The sequence below is a fragment of the Equus quagga genome, chromosome 21 (genome assembly GCF_021613505.1).
Source record: "Equus quagga isolate Etosha38 chromosome 21, UCLA_HA_Equagga_1.0, whole genome shotgun sequence".
Lineage (NCBI taxonomy): Eukaryota > Metazoa > Chordata > Mammalia > Perissodactyla > Equidae > Equus > Equus quagga.
Window position 1 is genome coordinate 23,781,578 of NC_060287.1, and position 20,598 is coordinate 23,802,175.

Here is a 20,598-nt window from a genome sequence, read left to right on the forward strand (position 1 = left end):
AAATAAGTCTGAGGGCAAATTAGAAATTATCCTCTGTGGCTGAGTGGTTAAGTTCGCGCGCTCTGCTGCAGACGGTCCAGTGTGTCGTTGGTTCGAATCCTGGGCGCAGACATGGCACTGCTCATTTAAACCACGCGGAGGCAGCGTCCCACATGCCACAACTAGAAGGACCCACAACGAAGAATATACAACTATGTACCGGGGGGCTTTGGGGAGAAAAAGGAAAAAAAATAAGATCTTTTTTTTAAAAAAAAGAAATTATCCTCCTGACCTGAAATTAGCATGTTATATAGAACTACTTGAGAAAACTATTCTAAGGAAGGTGAAAAAAAATGGATGAAAATGTAAAGCTGGAAATGTCTGTGGTTAACCAGAGTCTTCTAGTAAATAAGCTATTTCCTGAGAGAAACGTAGTTACTTTGGAAGCAGTCTGAACTTTTAAGGTCATTGAGGTACGCTTTAGTATTTAAAATATTGTGATTTACAAAAAGCTTCCCCGAGTGGCCTGGGTGTTCCCGGGTTTCTCCAAAATACCTCATGTATTCCTGAAGAGCAAGTGGAATATTTGAAGGACATGACTCACCAGGCACGTCTATCCCAAATGTAATTTATGAGGCATCATTTTCCACTCAGTAGCTTAGATACTTTCATGTAATTTTACTTTCATAATATAATAGAGTTAGAGAAACAAATTCAAAATGCCTCCAGAACTCCATTTTTATCATTTAACTTATGGTATACATCAAAGGTCAGCAAACCATGGGTACAGAACAAATCTGGCCCACTGTCTGTTTTTGTAAATAGTTCCATCAGGACACCACCAGGTCATTCATTTATTGTCTATGGCTGTTTTCAGGTTACAACAGCACAGTTGAGTAGTTGTGACAGAGATGGTATTTAGCAATAGTAACACTAAAAACACACCCTTAACAAAACTGAAAATCTTTACTATCTGGCTCTTTAGAGAAAGTTTGCCAACCACTGGAGTATACCATTACATTAGTACCAAACCTCTCTAAAATCAAAGATACCATAGATTCCTTTCTTTGTAGCAATCACATACAACAAGGACATAAAATACATTCCATTAGAATGAAATCCTAGTTTCAAAGAATTTAAGAAAATATTCAGTCTTCAAATTCAATATTTGTGTCTCAGATTTCCTTCCCAGGAATTAATTCCCATTCGAAAAAAATAGACACACACATTCAAAAAGTGTCTTTTTATTATTTCTAGTAACATATATTGTATAAATACTCTATTTTTTATATGTCCTTTTACAAAAGCGATATAACTTAAAAGATTTATCATTAGAAAGAAATGTATAAAAATAAATATGTTATTATAGGCATTTATTACAAACTATAGTCCTTCTTAGAAGGAACACACAAACCAATACTTATAAAGTACATAGAATTTATAGTAATATATTTTACTATATACATATGGAAAAAGTCATATTCTCTTTCATAGTTGAAGAGCTGAACAGACATTCACCAGGATATGACTGTTGGACCAGCTGCTGGGGATGGACCCGCTACCCCTCAGTAGCCTCCCCACTGTGAGACAAGTGACTGCAGTGTCCCCAAAAACTGGGGACCCCATTCTATGCACCCCATACTTGTTCTGGCATTACATCCTTTTTGTGTGGTGTTACTGACTTCCTTGAGACACACACTGTTTTTCCACATCCACATTCCTAAAGCAGGCTTACATAAGGAGGAAAGAACGGTAGGAGGTACTGACCTCATCCTGCCTCCTCTAGTTATTTTTCCCAGCATCTGATACATTGCTGCTTTTTTTCCCTCTTGTAGACTCAATGCATTCTTACAAATACACGGAATTGTTTCCGTGTCAAAATGAATTGACAAATAAAGACACAAGAATGGCACAAGAAAGTACAGACGGAGTCATTGGACGTTGTTACACATTTCTCTCATGCTGGTCAATCTTGAATTCTTACTGCTGGGTAGAAAAGACAGCATTCTCTGAAACCACAGCAGCCATGGCAGTGCTGGCCAAAGACCCTATACATACTCCTTTCTCCCTCTATTGTTAGCGAGGTGAAATAAGCCACATCTTAAACTAAAATTCTCATCTTTTTCCTGCTTTTCATTTCCTAATCCCCATGATACAAAGTATTTAATGAGTACCAGGAAACAGGGATTGTAATATTTCTTAAAATTATTTTGACAATTGTTTCTATTTTTTTTTTTAACTTGTCATAGATGTAACAAAAGGGATGATAATAATGCCCTGGGCCTTTATCATGCTATATCATTGCTCAGAGATTAATAATCCTCATTAACTACCCTATCAAGTTTGTAACTGGCAGGATATTCTGACGATCTAACTTCTTTTCTACCTACCTATAGTCTCCTAACTCATAGACACACCTTGTTGATCACCGGCAAGGTACACTGGATTCCTCCAGCCTTCTTGATTTCAGTGCATCAGCCCTTCCACACTTTACTTTTCCCTCAACACTGACATTGCTTAACTGCATTCTGCCATGGTGCAAAAGTCTATGTAATGTTTGGGTTTCTTTAAAGGATCGCAGCTCTCTTGAGACAACACCCCCCCATCGTGGGACAGACACTGCAAGGTTCTCTTTTTGTAACCCTTCCCACAAGTCTTGGAACATGGCGACCAATCCCCCAGCTGCCAGCGGGGACAAGGCAGGTCTGCACAAGGTCTGGTGCTGGCTGGCTTCACTTCCTTCGCACACTCGGAAGCTGGCTGCCCATTGATGTCTCGGCACTCTACCAGTCTTCTCTGCCAACCCTGTCCACATGACTTGGAACATTCGCCCCACTCTTCGATGACCCATTCTGAGAAAGTAGGGATGGCATTGAAAGATTCCTTCTTCTTCTTCACAAAGTATGTGTATTTAATTTTCGGTCGAAGGGCATTGCCCACTGTAAGGACCTGGATGGTTAAGGGCTCTTTGAGAGGACTAAAGCTGCGAATTCTTTCCAACGCTGCAGAAGAGCCACTGTACCTCAAGACACTACCTTTGTACGTAATGTCTTGTTCTAAAGTGGACAAAGTGAAGTCACCATTCAGGATGTATGTGCCATCAGCAGCTTTGATGGCAAGAAAGCTTCCATTATTTCTGGATCCCCTCTGATTCCGTTGTTTCACTTCAATGTTTGTGGCTCCAGTTGGAATTGTGACGATATCATGATATCCAGGTCTGCAGGCAGGAAAAATAGATATAATAATCTCTCCTTCTCTGGCTAAGTATATTACTTAGCCTGAAAACACAGTAAGCTTTTAGAATCTAATTTTTACCAGACCTGTAGAGTTACATCTAAAAAATAAGACCTTTGGGGGTATAGCATTTTCAAACTTACTTTGCACTAGTAACTGATCCGGATATTTTCTTGCATGTAGATCCGTTTCCTCCGCAAATACCGCATTTATCAAACTTCTTTTTGGAGTCTATGATGCGGTCACAGCCAGCTTTTACACACTGCCCTTGCACGCAGACAGAGGTGGAATCGGGGCTACACGGAGTACCATCTACCACCTGAGAAAGAAAAACGTGCATCTGGCGTCACACGCTAACAAGGTAAGGGGATGATGCTATAACCACTATGGAAGTTTTCCTTACTAACATTCCATCTCTGCTTTTCTGGCCATTGTAAGTAAAAGAGTACTCTATACATGCCCCACACTACCCTTTCTCTTTGGCTTTTTTTCCATAATGAGTATAGACATCTGAAAAAATTATAAATTTATTGGCCTGTCTCACATCTCACTAAGGTCGATGAAAGCAGAGTTTTGTCAACTCTTTCACTGCTGTATGCTCCATGTCTAGAATAATACTTGGCAATAGGAGGTGCTTAATAAATCACTTGTTGAATGTTGAATCAGCAACTGGGGAATATTTTCAAAGCCTACAAGGCTCATAACACATGATAATCTCAGTCAAATTCAATTCCATTTTCTACCTCAGAGTCAGATTTATCCCCTCAGTAAAACAGCAAAAAAAAAAAAAAAAAAAAAACACACTTCTACTAGTTTAATGTATGTCCTCAAACACAAGAGTGATTGATGCTCAGACATCCATTTTAATAAGACCATTTGCCCATGCTACTGCTAGTCATACAGTAACAAGTACTTTGGACCGTGCCTAAGTGATTTTCCAAAACCACTGGTTGGTTGCCGTGTTAATACATAACATATCTAACCATGAGCCAAGGGCTTTTCTTTGTATATGAGAGTAATAACAAGCAATTGCAAGGATCCTAAGTGCTAGATTCAAGCTTCATTCATAGCTGAAAGCAACACCAAACTCAAAGCAGGCAATTACCAACGTTATCTAGAAGGAAAGTTCTGGTTTGAAGTTGAACACACTTTAACAAACAGATTAAAGAAGGTACATCACAGACTATACGCAAAGGTAGCAAGTCAACACCTTGGTTCCCAGGCAAAACGTAAGAATAACAGTAACTACCTTGGGCTGCAAAACGAAGAAGTAGCCAATGCCTTTGGCTTGACAGATGAGCTTGCACCTGTCCTTTGGTGAGACTCCAGCATACTTGGGTGTCCACTCCACCGCAGGCCCACTCCCAAAGGAAGCTTTCGAAAACTCATTGTGAGCCTCACATTGTTCCTCTCTAAAGGTTTTTCCTGGAAAAAGAATGATATGATGACATTATCAGTTTCCAACCTTTAACCACCTGTTTATGGGCACATCTTTTTCACCCCATTTCCACTCACCATTATTATCCGGACAGTCCTCGATGTTACACGACCTGTAGCGCACGCGCTTGCCTTCACAGTACTTCCCTCCATTCTTTGGCACTGGGTTGTCACATTCCCTCATTGTATACTGAACTCCTCCACCACATGTTCTCGAACAGTCTCCCCAGGGCCCCCACGGCCCCCAGCTTCCATGAACAGGAGTCTAAATGGGGGACACAAATCATCGGCATTAGGATTCTCTACACAGCCCTTTTTAGGAATAAAAGAGAAAAATCCAGAACAAGGAACTAATGATCAAAATAATCTATCTTGTGTCTCCCGTCAGAGTACACAGATAGAGGTGTTTAACGTGATAGTAAGTTTTAGCATCACTTTGTTCCTTTCAGTTCCGAATTTTAAAGGAGTTGTGTGTGTTTCAGCAGAAAAACTCACATCAAAATGCTTCCTGTCGGTCTTGTTCACACACTTGCCGTTGACACACCATCTCCCTTCTCCACAGCTGGTGCCATCTGCCCAAGGGAAGTGTTTGGTTTGGCACACCAGCAACCCGCCAGAGGTGCCAGTGCACCAGAGGGTCGTGCACGTGCTGGCTGCATCCGGGCAGTGTTTGGACTCCTCCCCAAATGTGAACTGGCATTGCCGGTTGGCATCATACAAGGTCCCGGGGAGATCAGAGGGGAGCTGTATGGGGCTCTGGGGCTTGTCCATCAAACATTCGCCTGCAAAGAAAAATGCCAACCAATATTAATAAATAGGAAATGAAAGCATGCCGGGGGCAGATCAGTTTCAGAAAATATTCATCATAGCAGAGAATATATAGCAAAGCAATTTGAAAACAGTAGAGCTTTGGGGGAAAATACTGGAGAGAGTTAGATTATTAAGATAGCATCCTCAATGGAGTATTTCTGTATTCCCAATGACAGGGAATTATTCTGCTAATAGTTCAAATTAATTACTATGGGAGCTACTTGGCCAGAAACACTATCTTTTACTGGGAATTAAGATATAAAAATGTATGATCTTGACAGTGAGAGTAATTTTGAAGGAGGGCAAATAAAAAGGAGAAAAAAGAAAGAAAGAGGTGGCTTAACAAGAACCATACATGTGGAAGGTTGGATGCCATCTAGAAAGAGTGACTCAAGTGTCTTACCGTGACCATTATCCAGAAATGATGTAATCATGTAGGCGCTGCAGGGAGACCAAGGCTGGCTGCGGTCCAAATTGGAAAGCATTGACGCCATCATGTGGGAATCCCGGTTGACACCATTAATGCTGGCACATTGCTTTGCATCATCATGTGGCATGTTAAACACGTGGCCTAAGAAGCAATCCAAAACCCACATTAAAATATAGGTCACTGGTGGCATTATCTTTCCCAACAGGGATTCCTTTGTCTCAAAGTGGTATTCCTAGAGGAAGAAATGTATTTGGGAGACAATCTATTTTGGAGACAATGTCTACTTTTCACAGGGGGTAAACAAACATGTACATTTCCAAATGACCAGAGCTCCTACTATCTTACTTTGTATTGGAATAAAGATGACCAATTTAGGATAGTGGGAAAATATTTTCTGCAGTTTCAAAGAAGCCCTGGCACTTAAAATAGCAATATAACCTGCAGACTCTCCCCCTTACAGTAACATATTGTTTATCGGTCTGAATTCATGAATTGGGCTTAACTCACTCTGAAACAGACTTACCTAATTCATGGGCTGTGGTGAAGGCAGCTTGTAAACCATCATCTTCTATGACCGAGCAGCTTCTGCTGGGATCACATATAGTTCCAACATCAGCCATCCCAAGAGTATCGCATGTCTGGGCCCCACACAAATCCTACAAGGAGCAAAGATATCTTCCTTAATAGGGACAGATCATGAATGTTAAGATCTAACTTTTTGGCAAGGTGTGTCTTCACATATGCTTTGGAGCATCTACATTCATTATTGTTGAGCTGTCCTTTCAGGAGGACATGCTTCAATCAAGATTTCCTAGGACATTAATCAAGATTTTTCTTAATGCTATTCAAATAGAACTGTGAAACTCAAGACAAGTAAAATTATAGAAGAAATAAGTAAGATTGACCATGCTAGCCAATTAAAATAAAATGTAAGTGCAAGAACATTGGTGAAATGCCAATATACGCATTTGTTACAAAGCTGACTCCCAAGGAGACACTATCATAATGGTACTGTCTTCCTCTCACCTGTCGGGTGAAAAGAATCGCTGTGTCATAGTGCTCCGCATCCCGGTCACTGGGCGGGTTGTGCTGCTTTTGCCAGTTGCAGAAATTCCGCAGAGTGAGAGCAGCATTGGAAGTCACTTCAGGCCCCTTCTGTTCCTCATAGATGACTAGGATCTTCACCACCACCAGGCTAACTGAATTCCGAATGCTGGGGTGTTTGTATAACCGGGCCGCCACCGAGAACAAGGTGAGAAGGTAGTGCTTTAAACCACTGCCGTGGAACTCTGCCATCGACTGGTCAGCCACAAGCATGGTTTCCACATATCGGGGGCTGGACACAAATCGCTTCTTTCTTATGCTTCCAGTTCCTGTAAAGAAACAAGAAAGATAGTTTGCTCAGGGGCAGCCTAGCCAAGAATAGCTACCTTCCCAGAGTATATAAGGAAAGCCTAACAGTCAAAGCAAATAAAACAAAAATATACCCAGAAAAACAATAACAAAAATATTTGCATCACTTTTCACTGAAAATGTTATTTTTAAAGTTTTCTCCTTTACTTTAAGTAAAAAGGCCACGTGCTCCTCTGAAGGGTCAGGCCTTTTTTTGTGTGTGAGCAGGATTTCTTTTGTCCTCTTTGAAATCCTACAATCTGAACAAGGCAGTGTACACATCATCCTATCCAGCTGTAGTAAAAACTTGGAGCAAGGGCAGCAGCAGAGCGCCCTGAGTCACTCTTTCACAGGCCAGGACTCAAATCCTGAATGAGATCATCGGGCTCCACGTGGAAGGCCCAGGGCGGGGCTGGGGCCTCTGCCAAGGGGCCGGGCCTGAAGGAATCTCAGCCTGCACTGCTCTGCTCTCATTCCAGGGGTCCCTAGGGTGTACTGCTGCTGCCAAATCCGGGCACCAGGACCACCCACTCTGCCCAGCAGCCTCTTGCCCCACTCCCACTGCCCCAGGGAAATAAGTTCCTGCCTCGGGCCACGGTTGATTCTTTAGGAAAGAGCCCTCCCACTCCTGCCGGAGACCCAGGCCCCAAAAAGTTCTAAACTGGGCTGTGACCGCAGAACTGCTCAAGGAGTAGACGTACGGGCGAGGAAAAAGAGAATTCTCAAACAAGACACGTGAGCATGTTAACGAAGAAAAAAGGCACCAGAGTAAGAGAATGAAAAGGACTGGACAGTAAGCCCTGCACACAACAGAGTCAGGGGAAGGCGTAGCAAGAAGGATGAGCGGTGACTAACATTCCACAGGGCTGGAGAGCAGAATTATGGCCGCGAGAGGGAGCGCAAACTGGGAGGCCGGGCGGGAGGCGCGGAGAGGCGGGGCAAGCTGGGTAGAGACCTCCCAAGCAGGTTCTGCAGAGGGGCCCCGCCGCCGCCAGTCGATCCGGGTTAGCCTCTTAAAGGTGGAAAGGGACAAGACAGATCGTAGTACAGCTGTGAAGGCTCACGGGCTCCCCGTTCCGAGGTCACCATCGCTCCTCGGCGCTCCATCTCCGCCCTCCTCCGGGCGCAGGGTGCGCGCACAGGCAGCGGTGACAAAACTAAGCGCAAAGTTGCGATCCGACCAAAGAACCCAAACACAGTTGTTATAAAGAAATTAACAGGATGGAAAGAAGTCGCACACGCTCACACTCGGCTAGGGTGGAAGGAGTTGCAGTACCAACTCTCCCTTCCTGGTCCCAACGCTTCGCCTTACTCAGCAGAACATGGTTATTTGTCTGTCCTGTCGTGATCACTCATTATTCGGGCAAATGGACTTAAGCGTTGTAGCAGGATTTGATTACTTCGCAAACCCAAACCTCAAGCCACATTCCTCCACACCAGGCCTCCGGTCCTGTCCGCAGACCTATACGCCCCTGTCTGCGAACAGGAGTCTACCCTAAAGTCGCGCACAGAGAAAGCGGGGAGAGGCGGATGAATGAAGAGACAAGTGAGAGCAACTCTTCTGGACTGATACCTGTTGGCCGTCCGGCGCGCTGCGGGGCCCTGTCCCGCGGCGCCCACTGCGCCCCGGCGTCCTGGCCGTCCGGCCCCGCGCCCCTCGAGGGCTGGGTCTCGTCATCCATGACCCCGCACTTGGCGCCGCCGCCGCCCCGCCGCCTCCGCCGCAGGAGATGGAACGGGGGCTGAGCCGGCGGCTCCTCCCCGGCGGCGGCGGGGGTGAGGCGCACGGTGGCGGCGGCGGGCGCGGGCTGGATGAAGTATTCCTCGCCCTGCAGGTAGAAGGCGCCGCGCACGCCCTCGCAGAGGCTGAGAGCGGCGGCCGAGCTGGGGTCGCCGTTCACCGTGCCGGAGTAGAAGCAGTGCGCCAGGTCGCCGGCGGGGTCCGGACTCGGCGCATTGGGCCCAGGTCTGCGCCCCACGGTCTGGAGCGTGAAGCCGGGCGCCAGGAAGCCGCGGTCCGGCTGCAGCTCCAGGAGCAGCTCCCGGCCGAAGGCGTCCAGACGGAGGCGCGTGGTCTCGCGTCCCGGGGCGCGCTCCAGGGCTGGCAGCACCAGCTCCTCGTCCTCCTCGGCTGGGCGCCCGCGCACGCCCGGCACGACCAGCAGCGCTGCGGCCGCCGCTAGCAGCAGCCGCAGCGCGGGCGCAGGCTGAGAGCCCCGAAACCGCCGCGCCAGCTCTGCGTTCCCCATGTCGCCGCCTGCCGTGCGCCTTCGGAACTCCGCGGGGACCGCTTGCTGCACCCGAGCCCCGGGAGGCACCGCGCGCCGCAGCCCCCCGAGCGAGGGGGCTATTGTTCGGGTCGGGAGCGCAGAGCCTCGCTGGCCTCGCTCGGGATTTTTACAGTTAACAGTTACTATTATTCTTTGATAGTGCGCGCAGAGTAGGCTCAGACGGGGCGCTTAGGCAGAGGCGCTGCAGGTCTGCCGGCACGCGGGAAGTTTTTCTTCTAGCGCAGAGTTGGAGGCACCGCGCAGCAGGCGCTGGCGAGGTGGCGGCTGCGGGGACGAGAAGCGTCCTGGGACGCCTCCGGGGCAGAGGGCTACGGGCAACGCGAGGATCGGTGCCTGGAGCCCCTCTTCGGCCTCCGCCTTGGCCGCGGTGCTGCTCGTTCTGCGCCGGGCTCTGTTCTCTCGACCCTACTGAGCGCCCTGGCTTTGCAATAGCCCCTGGCTCGGAGCCGCTTTGCAGCGAGTGCAAGAACCGGGCAGCCCGGGCAGTCCTTTTATAGTCTCACTCTGCGTCTCCACTCCCCTCCCCCCTTCCTCCTCCCTCTTGGCCGCCTTTCCATCCAAAAGACACCGCCCCCTAAACTCAGTCGGTGCTAAACCGCGCTCAGCGCCGCGGGCCTGGGCGGGGGAGGGGGCGGCCTCCGCGCTGGCTCCACGCCACGGGCTCGTCAATCTGGGGGCGGAAGACGCAGGAAGGGCGCCGTGACCAGCAGTTTGTACGTCTGCTGCGGGGAGAAGGTGCTCCCTTCCACCGCGCCTTCCCCTTGGTGGCTTCCCGGACCACCTCCCTTCCCGCCGCTCCTCTGGTGCGGGAGCGCTGTTCGCGCGCTTGGCTACAGTTCCCAGAAGGGACAGTGCGGGTGGAGAGCTGGATCGCTTCTCCAAGATTGCCCTGCCCGGGAGCTGTCCCTGCGCTGCCTCCTTCTCTCACTATCCCGCCTCCCCGCCCCCCACCCCCACCCCCGCAGCCCCCTCCTCCTCAATCTGGGAGATGAGCCAGGGCTGCCCTTTCTAGAAAAATACCCCACCCCACCTCTCCATCTCCCTGGCCTTCCATGGGCCCGGTTTGCTGTAGCGTGCTCTCTCTTCGCCCCCACTTTCCTCAGGGAAAGCTTGGTTTTCCTGCGCTTCCTCTAGAAAGCATGCCTGGGTGAGGGGGCCAGGAGACACTTCCCAAGCTCTTGATTTTAGAATGCGTTTGCGCTGAGCTTCACTCCTCCTCCTTCCACCATCATTCCTCCCCGCCCCCGCCTTAGAGGGCTTCTCTGTGGGGACCCGGGTTCACACTTCCGGAATAGGTGATCTGGAACGCTGTTCAACTCCCTAGAGCCTAGGGAGGGAATTGCGCTTTCTCTTCTGCGGTGGAGAAATAATCACCTCCTGCCCAGTGTGCCTTCTTCCACCTAACAGCATCTACAGGACGTAGGCCAGGCTGGCAGAAACGTCAAGGAACCCCACTTTTCCACCCAGGGACCAGCGGGATCGCTGGGGCTAGAAAGTGTGCGGTGGGGAAATTAGGAAGTCTGCTCCCTTCCCGGACCCCTCCTGCGTCTTCCCACCAGGAAGGGAAAAGGCTGCATCCGTGTTATGAAAGCGAGAAAAGCTAAGCCTTTCCACCTCCAGGTCCCTAAGAAAAAGCTGAGCAGCTCTTCCATCGAAAAAGAGGGAGGGGCTCTGTGACACAGAGGAAGGAAATGTTTCATAATGCTTCCACAGGCGGAAAACCAGCGGGACAATGGTGAGAAGGACCGCCCCGATCCAGGGGCAGACCCGTGTCCCTCACACTCGCGCGCTTCCACTTCCCTGCCCTACCCGGTCTCCTGTCTCGCCGCCCCCGCCCCTCAGTTTCCCCCAAGTTTTATCTCGGCCTTTTCCTCACTCCTCCCCAGATCTCAGCTTCACTCAGTCCTGGTCAGAAGCGTCCCCTTCAAGTCCTCCAACACGTCCTTCTTCCAACTTTTGCTTTCAGAATACTTTCCAACTTCCTTTTTTCTCTCAAAGTTCTAGATCGCCTACTTGAAAAACAAAACCAAAAACTTTGCTTTCCACTCTTTAGGAAAGTTCAAATGAGAAAGAATGACACAGAGAAGAAAAAATCGCTTCGCTCTTGAAAGGGCTGAATAACAACCCCCGATCCCCACACGCTTAGGAATGGATGCTTTCTTAAATGTCATTTTCGTTTCCTAAGGTCACTGTCACGGTTAAATGCTGAGTGATTAACCCAGGAATTACATCTATTATTAACGGCAGCTGAAGATACCTCAATTACTAGTTTTTCTCTTTTCTTCGATCTTTGATTTCCCACCATCTGACTAACATTTTCACACTGTTTCTGCCCTCTTCCTTTCACACCATCTCTCTTTGGCTGCCCTCTCTCACCCCATTCCATTTCTTCTTCAAATTTTATAGTGACGTACATAGTCATGAGTGGCCGCATTCATTTCTACGTTGTCTACCCTGTCTGTCCGTCTTTGAACTGAGGTTTACTCCTCTCTGCTTCACAAGTGTCATTTCCCAAACATCGCTACTTTTCAGTTTGGTTTCCAGATTTTTTTTTTACGTTTCCCTCCTCTGTTACTGTAGGTTTTTTCAACGTTCTATTTTTTATGACTTCATTTCATTTGTCCTTTCTCTCTAGCTAGATGAAAAGTTTGATACTTGGGAGGACATTTGAGGAAAAATCATCTTACGAGATATTGACTATGGAATCAGGAAAGCATGATGGCAAAGCCATCAATAAATTTTCAAATCTCTTGCTTAGAAAATGGCTCTGGAAACAATATAGGGTGACCAGCAGCTGTGGCCTCAGACTGACTTTGAGATGGAGATTTCAGATACTTGAGGTGGCCCAGAGGCTGAGAGACTTAACAGATCAGTAAGAGTAACTGTGATTCCCTTGAATTGGGACAGGATGGGAAATTCAGAAGACCAGCAGAAAAATGTGTAATCTTCTAAAAACTCATGTAATGCATTCCAATCTGTCAACTCCCCTACGTAAGCTTTAGATTTTAAAATACATTAATGCAAGGTTGGCCTTTAGTCCATTTCTGCCTCCAGTGTGTTCTTATTGGAAGTTTAATTCAAGATGTGCGTTTCTGATCTTGAATGGCTCACTTCAAATCCATTAAAATTTTTGCATATTTCATGTTGTATATCCAAATGGGGCTGAAAAAACAGAGAGCTAAAGGCAAAAGAAGGGCCAGGAACATGACTTTTTTATTCACTGGGTTTCTCTCCAGATTTCTGTTCTTTTGCATAATGACTCCAATCTGTTGTGCACCTGTAGTTCTGGGAAATGATTCTTTTTTAATCTCTTCAGCAGAGGCATGGACGTAAGAGTTGCCAATTACTAAGCTTGAAAAACTCCATCCACGCTCTAGAGAACATTTAATCTACTTACCTTTTTCTTTTTCAAACCAGCGCTCTTTGAGTGTTTGTGATATTACACATGTGTACATATAACATATATGTATATTTATAAACAAAATTGTGAATTGAAAAAATATGTTGCTGTAGAAATAAGACTAAAGGAGTAAAATGTTTACACGGCACTAGTAAAAGTGGCATGTAATAGCGGGTCTTTGTAAGTAAGTTCACACTCCCATCCTTATAAAATATTTGTTTTTTGATTTGAATGTGCATCCAAAAGACCACAGAGTGTCCTAACCCCTACCATATTTCTGATTTTCTTTTTATAGAATTCATAAGTGCTTCTATAAACATAAACCTTGATATATTCTCATTTATAGACCTTAAACAATTTTTATTTGTAGTGATAACCTAACAAGAGTTAAAGTAATTTACCTAAAAATACTCTTACAATTAACAGTTTGACCTTTTAAAAGCATTCTTGTCGTCTATTAATAGAGAAAAGAAAAAGTTTCATGCATTTTAAAGTAAAAGAAATAAGTATTAATTTTTGTTTATGACTTATGTGTTTGTATGTATTTCACTTATTCATATATTACAGACACAATATTCTATTGATAATTCTCAAGAAGTTTAGACCAAATTAAGCATTCAACAAGTAACTGTGAAATGAAGGAATCTGGTAATATACATGAGCTATTAGCATTGTTCTAGTGTAAACATTGTCTACAGAAACGATACATGTACATATTTCATAAACACATGTTATTCATATTTTCATACCACAGGATTTTCATACCATAGGATTAGAAATGGGAAAGCTGTTTAACTTTAGCGCTCCTTTGAGAACATATGGTCTAAGATTATATTGGACAAATGGATATTTTATTTTATCATAAATGAGATAATAGAAAACATCTATTTTAAGCAGGTTATGCACTCAGAAATATAATAAATATTGAAAACAGTAAAATTACTGTAAATTGATTTGAACTTAAAATTTCTATGACATCTAGTCATGCATTTGGAAGAAATGAGAAAAGTAGTCACTTCAATCCATTCCCCTTGTTTGACAGATGTGGAGTTGGGCCTGAAAGGGATTAAGTGGCTTGCCTAAGATGTTGTAGTCCAAGTAAGGGCTTAGAAGTGACTTTGACTCATGATTTTTAATCAAATGCCTTTTGGCATTTTAACTATCTAATTATTTGGTAGGTAAGTATGTTGTTAGACTTGTTATTGCTGTTGTTTCCAATGATTAAATTTCATTTAAATTCTAAATAGGAATTTTCTGGCAATAAAAAATTTCCACCTTAAAAGTTTTAAAAGGCTTTAGTACTTCTCTTTCAGTCCACGAGATGGCGATGGCCTCCAACAAATGATGTACAGCTCAAGTCAAATTTGCAAAGGTTTTACACCTTTGCAATCATATTTCATAAATATTAATCAAATTTTCTCATATTTTGGTATCATGGAAAATAGCTCTTAAATATTCTAACTTTAAATGTATTTATATTGTTAAAATAATAATAAAATGCCTTAGCCAACTACTTTTTATCTTGTGGCTCTATTAGCTTAAACCAAAGAGCAGTTAAACTTTAAAAAAAAATCTGCCTCTGAGAAGATAATATTGTGGATCACTTTCATTTGCCACATTTGAGTACTTTATGCAATTCACACGAAAAGGTCATAGACATTGCACTCCATGAAATAAAATTAAAACCTCATTCATTCATTAAACAGATATTTATTATCTACAGTATGCTTAGTATATGTTAATGCTTGACTATCAATGCTAAAGTTTAATACTTGACTGTCAATTGTAAAGTTAACTCATTTTCTTAATTCAGAGATTTTTCTTAGCAACAAACAAAAATGAACTTAAAATGCAAAAAAGGAAGGAGTGTGAAAATGTTCTACCACCAGGTGGTGACAAAAGCTAAAATTTAAAATCACTCCTAAAAGCAAATATTCCCTACAAATGTTTGATTACTCCAAATAGAAGTGACTTCCAAATGTCACGTGAATTTAAAATCCTATACTAGGGAAGTTTTATTACTTAAAATGAATCAATATTAGCACTATATATTTATTAGCTTAATAAATACTGGAATTGGAAGTAGACAATTTCAGCCAGCAGGAGGCACATGAGACCAGAGAATAAGAAACTTTAAACCTCATCTTCCCCTCACCCCCTTACAATTTGTTGATTAGCTGGTGGAGACAGCAGCTAGTTTGTTTTTGTTTTTTTGGGTTTCATTTGTTTGTTTGTTTTTTACCCGCAGGACAGCTGTTTGAGCAGAGTCTGGAAGTCAGCTGGCCAGATGTTTCAAAAGTGATTATTGCCAATGACGAGTTCTAGATCATCATGCCAATGAGGATTTCTAGACTTCCTTCGCAAGACGGACTTATGACTTTGCAGTGTTCCTTTGTGTCTTATTGATAACCCAGGACAATTATGAAGTTTTGTGGTTCATTGGCAATCCACTAGAGCAATGAGAATGGGTAGCTCATAACCCCTGACATTCGAGTATCTTCAAAATCCAAGGCTGTGCTTCCACGGCAGCTTAAGGTATCCCAATACCAGTTTTTCTCTTTTCTTTGCTCTTCCACTTTCCCACCATCTAACTAACATTTTGACATTGTATTTCTGCCCTCTTCCTTTCACCCAGTCTCTCTTTGGCAGCCCTCACTCACCGCATTGCATTTCTCCTGCAAATTTAATGTAGACCTATGCAGTCACGAGTGGCTTCATTCATTTCTACATGTCTAGCCTAACTCTGTCCATCTTTGAAATAAGAGATTTACTCCTCTCTGCTTCACAAGTGTCATTTCCCAAACATCCAAACATCCCTACTCCTCAGTTTGGTTTCCACACATTTTTTCCCTATATTTCCCTCCTCTGTTACATCCATCGAAAATTATACTTGCACAGCCCACTGGGGTCAACGGATAAGGATACTTGCTGCTGGGAACACTGGGCCAGAAAGCTTTCTTGTCCCAGATGGCTCTCAGGGCATCCTGCAAGCTGAGGAGAGAGCTATCCCTACCAGTTTGCTTATCTGTAACCAGTTGATGGTAGGCTAGTTAGTATATTCATGCAATGTCCATTTGGAAGCTGAGACCTAGAAAATCTCCCCTAGGTAATAGGCTGTTGAGAACATTAGAATTGGAAGTTCTAAAGCAGCACCATGTCCAAGAGTGGAAGCCTTCCTACCCTCTGCACTTAATACACTGAGAGCTGGGAGGCAAATCCACGTTGGAATTCTACTTTCTGACTTGGCCACATCCTTACCTGGTGGCTTCAGGGAACTGATTGTCCTTGAGCCTCAGCGTCTTCATGTATAAAGAAGAGATAACAACAAAACTTGACTTGAAGCATTGTTTCACGGATTAGAGATATGACTGGCATGGAACTGCCAATGGATAAATGGGACTGACTATTATAGGGGCTTTGGAAATGGTAGGGAAGGAATATCAAACACATCAGTGAGACTGAAGGCACTGAATTCTAAGAGTTTTGTCTTGTTGCCATAGAATTTTGAGACGAGCATGAGACATTTTTTAAATGAATGAAGCAGGTGGTCTTCTCTGTTTAGTAAGATCACCGTAGTTGTTGAGTGGGACACCAAAACAGAGAAAGGAGGTGTGTGCAGTTTGAAGCTGTTTGTGGTAGAATGATGTGGGACAATAAAGGAAAGTCAAAGATTACTGGGGATGTGGGATAAAAAGCAGGATAAGAAGAACTGAGGCAAATAATTGCAAAAGTGCAAAGCAACAGATTGAAAAAGTGTATGCAGAAAGGCTTTCCAAAGTTATCAGTTAATGAGATCTGCTGATGAATTGCCTCCAAGTTAAAGTTGTTGGGTTTTATATAGATTTTGACTTTTTGCTATGTTAATGTATAGTTTTTAGGACATGCTCGGTCTGATGGGTGGACTATTCTGAATACGTGTGTTGGACACCTTGCTGCCCACTTGGAATTCTCTTGGCCCTCATTTGCTCTGGCCAATGCTGCATTAAACACTTTTGGGCAGGTGTAACCTGATGGTCCTTCCCCGCTGCTCCCTATTTCTTAATGCTTTCTCATCTGGGGCTCCGTGAAGCTGCTGAAGGACAATCCTGCAAATGCAACAGGGAAGCTTAGTGGTGTTAATTAACAGCCACATGGCAGCCCTTGACCAGAATAGGAGCCACTGGGAAATAGTTCCCCTTCCGTCCCTTGGGAGACAGTATAGAGGCCCATTATACATGTCTCTTTAGAGGGTCCTGATAGAATCGAGCCCCAATTGTCCCTAGCAATGACCAGCTTGATAATGCTCCCTTGCATTGGCTTTCCCCTTCTCTGTCGTATTCTTCTTAGCCCCCTCTCCTGTTTCCTAAACTTGCTCACCTGCTCCTTCCCCTCTCTACCCCCTCAAGTCATTTTCTCAGGTTCTGCTTTTGGGCTCAACTGAGTCTAAAACAATGACTATCAGAAGAGCCTTTAGATGGGACTGCTACCTGATCAGACAGTGATGAGAATCCCTTTGCTGTACTAAGTGGGGTGGCTGAGCTGGCGGCAGGCAGTGGCATTACAATTGCGAAGACTCTCACTGTGGGATGAGGTGGCAGCGTGGGATGAGGTGCACGTTGATGCAACAGGAGTGGCACTTAAACAGGATGAAGAAAAGAGCAGTTACAGAGAGTGTGTGGTTGGATGGCTTTTGATAGTTGCTTCAGAGCAGGGGTTGGCAAACTATGGCCTGCGGGCTGACCACCTGTTTTTGTAAATAAAGTTTTATAGGATTGAAACCAGAATCATTTGTTTACATATTGTTTATGACTGCTTTTGCATTATAAGGCAGAATTGAGCAACTGCAAAAGAGATTGCATGACCCGCAAGTCCAAAATATTTATTATCTGGCCCTTTGAGAAGAGGTTTGTTAACCCATGGTTTAGAAACCTTGAAAAAATCTTTTAAAAGAGAGGTTATAATTTTTTCTAGCTTCATTGCAGGGCATGTCATGAAAGTTATCTTTATCTCCTACAGCCAGTTAACAGACTGTGCTGACAATTTAAAAATGCGTAATCCTACAGTTGCGCTATCCCAAAGTCAAGGTCCTAATAGAAACAGTGAGGGACCATGAGACATGAGATAGAGATGTTTGGGTGGATGAGCGAGAGAATCTTGAACCCCTAGATTCTCTTGGACCCTCCAGAGTGTCAGAGGCAACTATCACTTCCTTGTTACAACAGAGCAGCCTCCCTTTGCCTAGAGACTGTACTGTAGAGAGTTCTGAGCAGAGGCAAGTGCTTCTTGAAAAGATATTTGCACCCCTACATTCACTGCAGCATTACTCTCAATAGCCAAGGCTTGGAAACAACCTAAGTGCCCATCAATGGATGAATGGATAAAGATGTGGTATATATACACAACAGAATACTACTCAGCCATAAAGAAAAAAGATGAAATTTTGCCACTTTCTGACAACATGGCTAGACCTCGAGGGCATTATGCTAAGCGAAATAAGTCAGATGGAGAAAGTCAAATACCGTGTGATTTTACTTCTAAGTGGAAGATGAAAACAACAAACACACACATAGATACAGGTATTATATTGGTGGTTACCAGAAGGGAAAGGGGGAGGAGAAGAGCAAAAGGGGTGATGGGACACATGTGTAAGGTGATGGATGGTAATTAGCCTTTGGGTGATGAACATGATGTAGCTATGCAGAAATCAAAATATGATGATGGACACCTGAAATTTATGTAATGTTATAAACCAATTATATACTGAAATGTTACTTCAATTAAAAAAAAAACAAAAATGATGCTTGCCCTCCTCAACATCTGCTTATCTCCTTCATTCCTAGCCTCTTATGCAAAGTTCAGAACTTTCTGGAAAAGTTTTTTGAAGACACACTGGCCATACAAATTATGGTCCCCAAATATTTTCTATATTTTTAAAATGGAAGAATATTAGTCAAAAGCATTGCATTGATAATACTAATGTTATTAAATTATATGGTTAAGACAGACTTATGACAGTATAAAGCAGTTTATAACACTGTTGTGAAAATTTTGTCATAATACACAGAAACTCCACTGTGAAAATGCAGAATTACATTACTTTAAGGTTAATGATATGACCTGTTGGAGTATGTGCAGCTAGCTAGCAGGAAATTTGGGGTTCTGGAAGTGATAACCAAGACAAAATAGTCCCCACTGTCCTGTGAGACTTGGCGGTGGTGGTCCACTCAGGATTAATATCGATGGGGATGATTCTTGTCAGGTGTCTGTCTGAGATTTCCAGGCAAGCAGCAGTGATTCCAGGAAGCTTTCTATTTGTCCTCCTGATCTAGGGAGATGGGCGTGGGAAATACTGAGGGCATATGTGTGTGAAGGAGGGTAAGTCATGCTCCACATCCCCAGTTTCCTGTTTTCTGAGCAGTGGCTGCCTGCTGTCCCCTGCTGGGTGGTGCCTTCTTTTTCATGCCACTCTTAAATTAAAAACTCTAGTCCACTCAAGAGAACTAGACAAGAGAAGGGAGCCAATTGTGAATGATGTTATATCTGAATTCATGTTTTTCTAGGGTTTTACTGTGGCAATAATAACGCCTGGTATTTGTCGGGTGCTTACAATATTCCATGCACACTTTGTATACACGAAGCTAATTAATCCCAGATTTATTGTTATTAATATCTCTGTTTCACAGATGAGGTAACTGAGGCACAGAGAAGTTAAGAAATTTGGCCAAGCACATCTAGCTAATAATAGATGGAGCCCAGTAATCTGTTCTTTTAACCTCTAATGCAATCGATGCACAATATGTATACAACAGTTAAAACTCCTTAAAGGCGGAATAGAGAAGAAAGAGGACTGGATTAAGAGTCAGGATAACTAACATTGGAGATGCCACCCTCTGCTCAATGACCTTAATCACAGACTCTCTAGAACTTAGTTTCTAAATCTGTAAAATGAGCAGGTTGGACAGCTCCATTTCAAATATTCTATAACTTTTAAGGTAATTTGAGCACTTTGAGTGACTATAGACGTACAAATTGCTGTATATTTATTTTAATGGTGTATCTCTGCTATATAGGCAATATATTATATGCTGTGTCCTTGGTGAGATAATTATTCCTCAATGAAATCTTGCCTCAATTAGAACATTGTTCGTATCAGAAAATAAGACACACTTTTTTCTGTTTCTATAAAGCCACTGTGGGTAATGGTATTACTGTCACCAGTGCCAGGAGACAATGAATTAAAATGTCACAAAGGGCTATTTTGCTTTACATAATTCAGCCTATAAAAAACCTAGAGAACATGTTGGTGTAAAGGGATTTGGTTTCCAAAAAGATTCAGTGCCATGTTTTGTAGATTCTATGACTTAAAAAGTCATATATATGTACATGTGTATTACATTATAAATATAAATAAATATATATATATATATATATATATATATAGCAGAAAGAAGAAATAGATTCCAAATTTCCATATTGTATCACTGAGGCAGGAAATATAAAATAAAGCCTTCAGTTTTATGACTTTTTAACTCCTATTTAAGTAAATATACTGGACTCTGAGTAGGTAAATAGAATATTTTCTGGAGCTCACCGACATCATCCTCACCATCTCTAACATTTATCAAGCACTTATTATGCACAGACAC

The 20,598-nt window shown here is 43.7% G+C and overlaps 1 protein-coding gene across 1 annotated transcript; it reads right to left on the minus strand.

Moving 5' to 3' along the window:
- Nucleotides 1–710: 710 nt before the first annotated feature.
- On the minus strand, nt 711–10,045 carry ADAMTS1 (ADAM metallopeptidase with thrombospondin type 1 motif 1). The gene is made up of 9 exons (XM_046648200.1): nt 8,856–10,045; nt 6,917–7,263; nt 6,414–6,546; nt 5,864–6,031; nt 5,146–5,432; nt 4,729–4,915; nt 4,463–4,638; nt 3,357–3,532; nt 711–3,196 (listed from the first exon to the last, which is right to left on the minus strand). Exons 1-9 carry the CDS (start codon nt 9,529–9,531, stop codon nt 2,497–2,499), a joined length of 2,850 nt encoding a protein of 949 aa, XP_046504156.1. The 5' UTR covers nt 9,532–10,045; the 3' UTR covers nt 711–2,496.
- Between the last annotated feature and the right edge of the window lie 10,553 nt (nt 10,046–20,598).

Coding starts and splice junctions, on each gene's coding strand:
- ADAMTS1 (XM_046648200.1), bottom strand. CDS start 9,531: ATGGGGAACGCAGAGCTGGCGCGGCGGTTTCGGGGCTCTCAGCCTGCG. Junction 7,264..8,855: donor GCGCGCCGGACGGCCAACAG/GTATCAGTCCAG, acceptor GTTTCTTTACAG/GAACTGGAAGCATAAGAAAG. Junction 4,639..4,728: donor GGACTGTCCGGATAATAATG/GTGAGTGGAAAT, acceptor TTCTTTTTCCAG/GAAAAACCTTTAGAGAGGAA.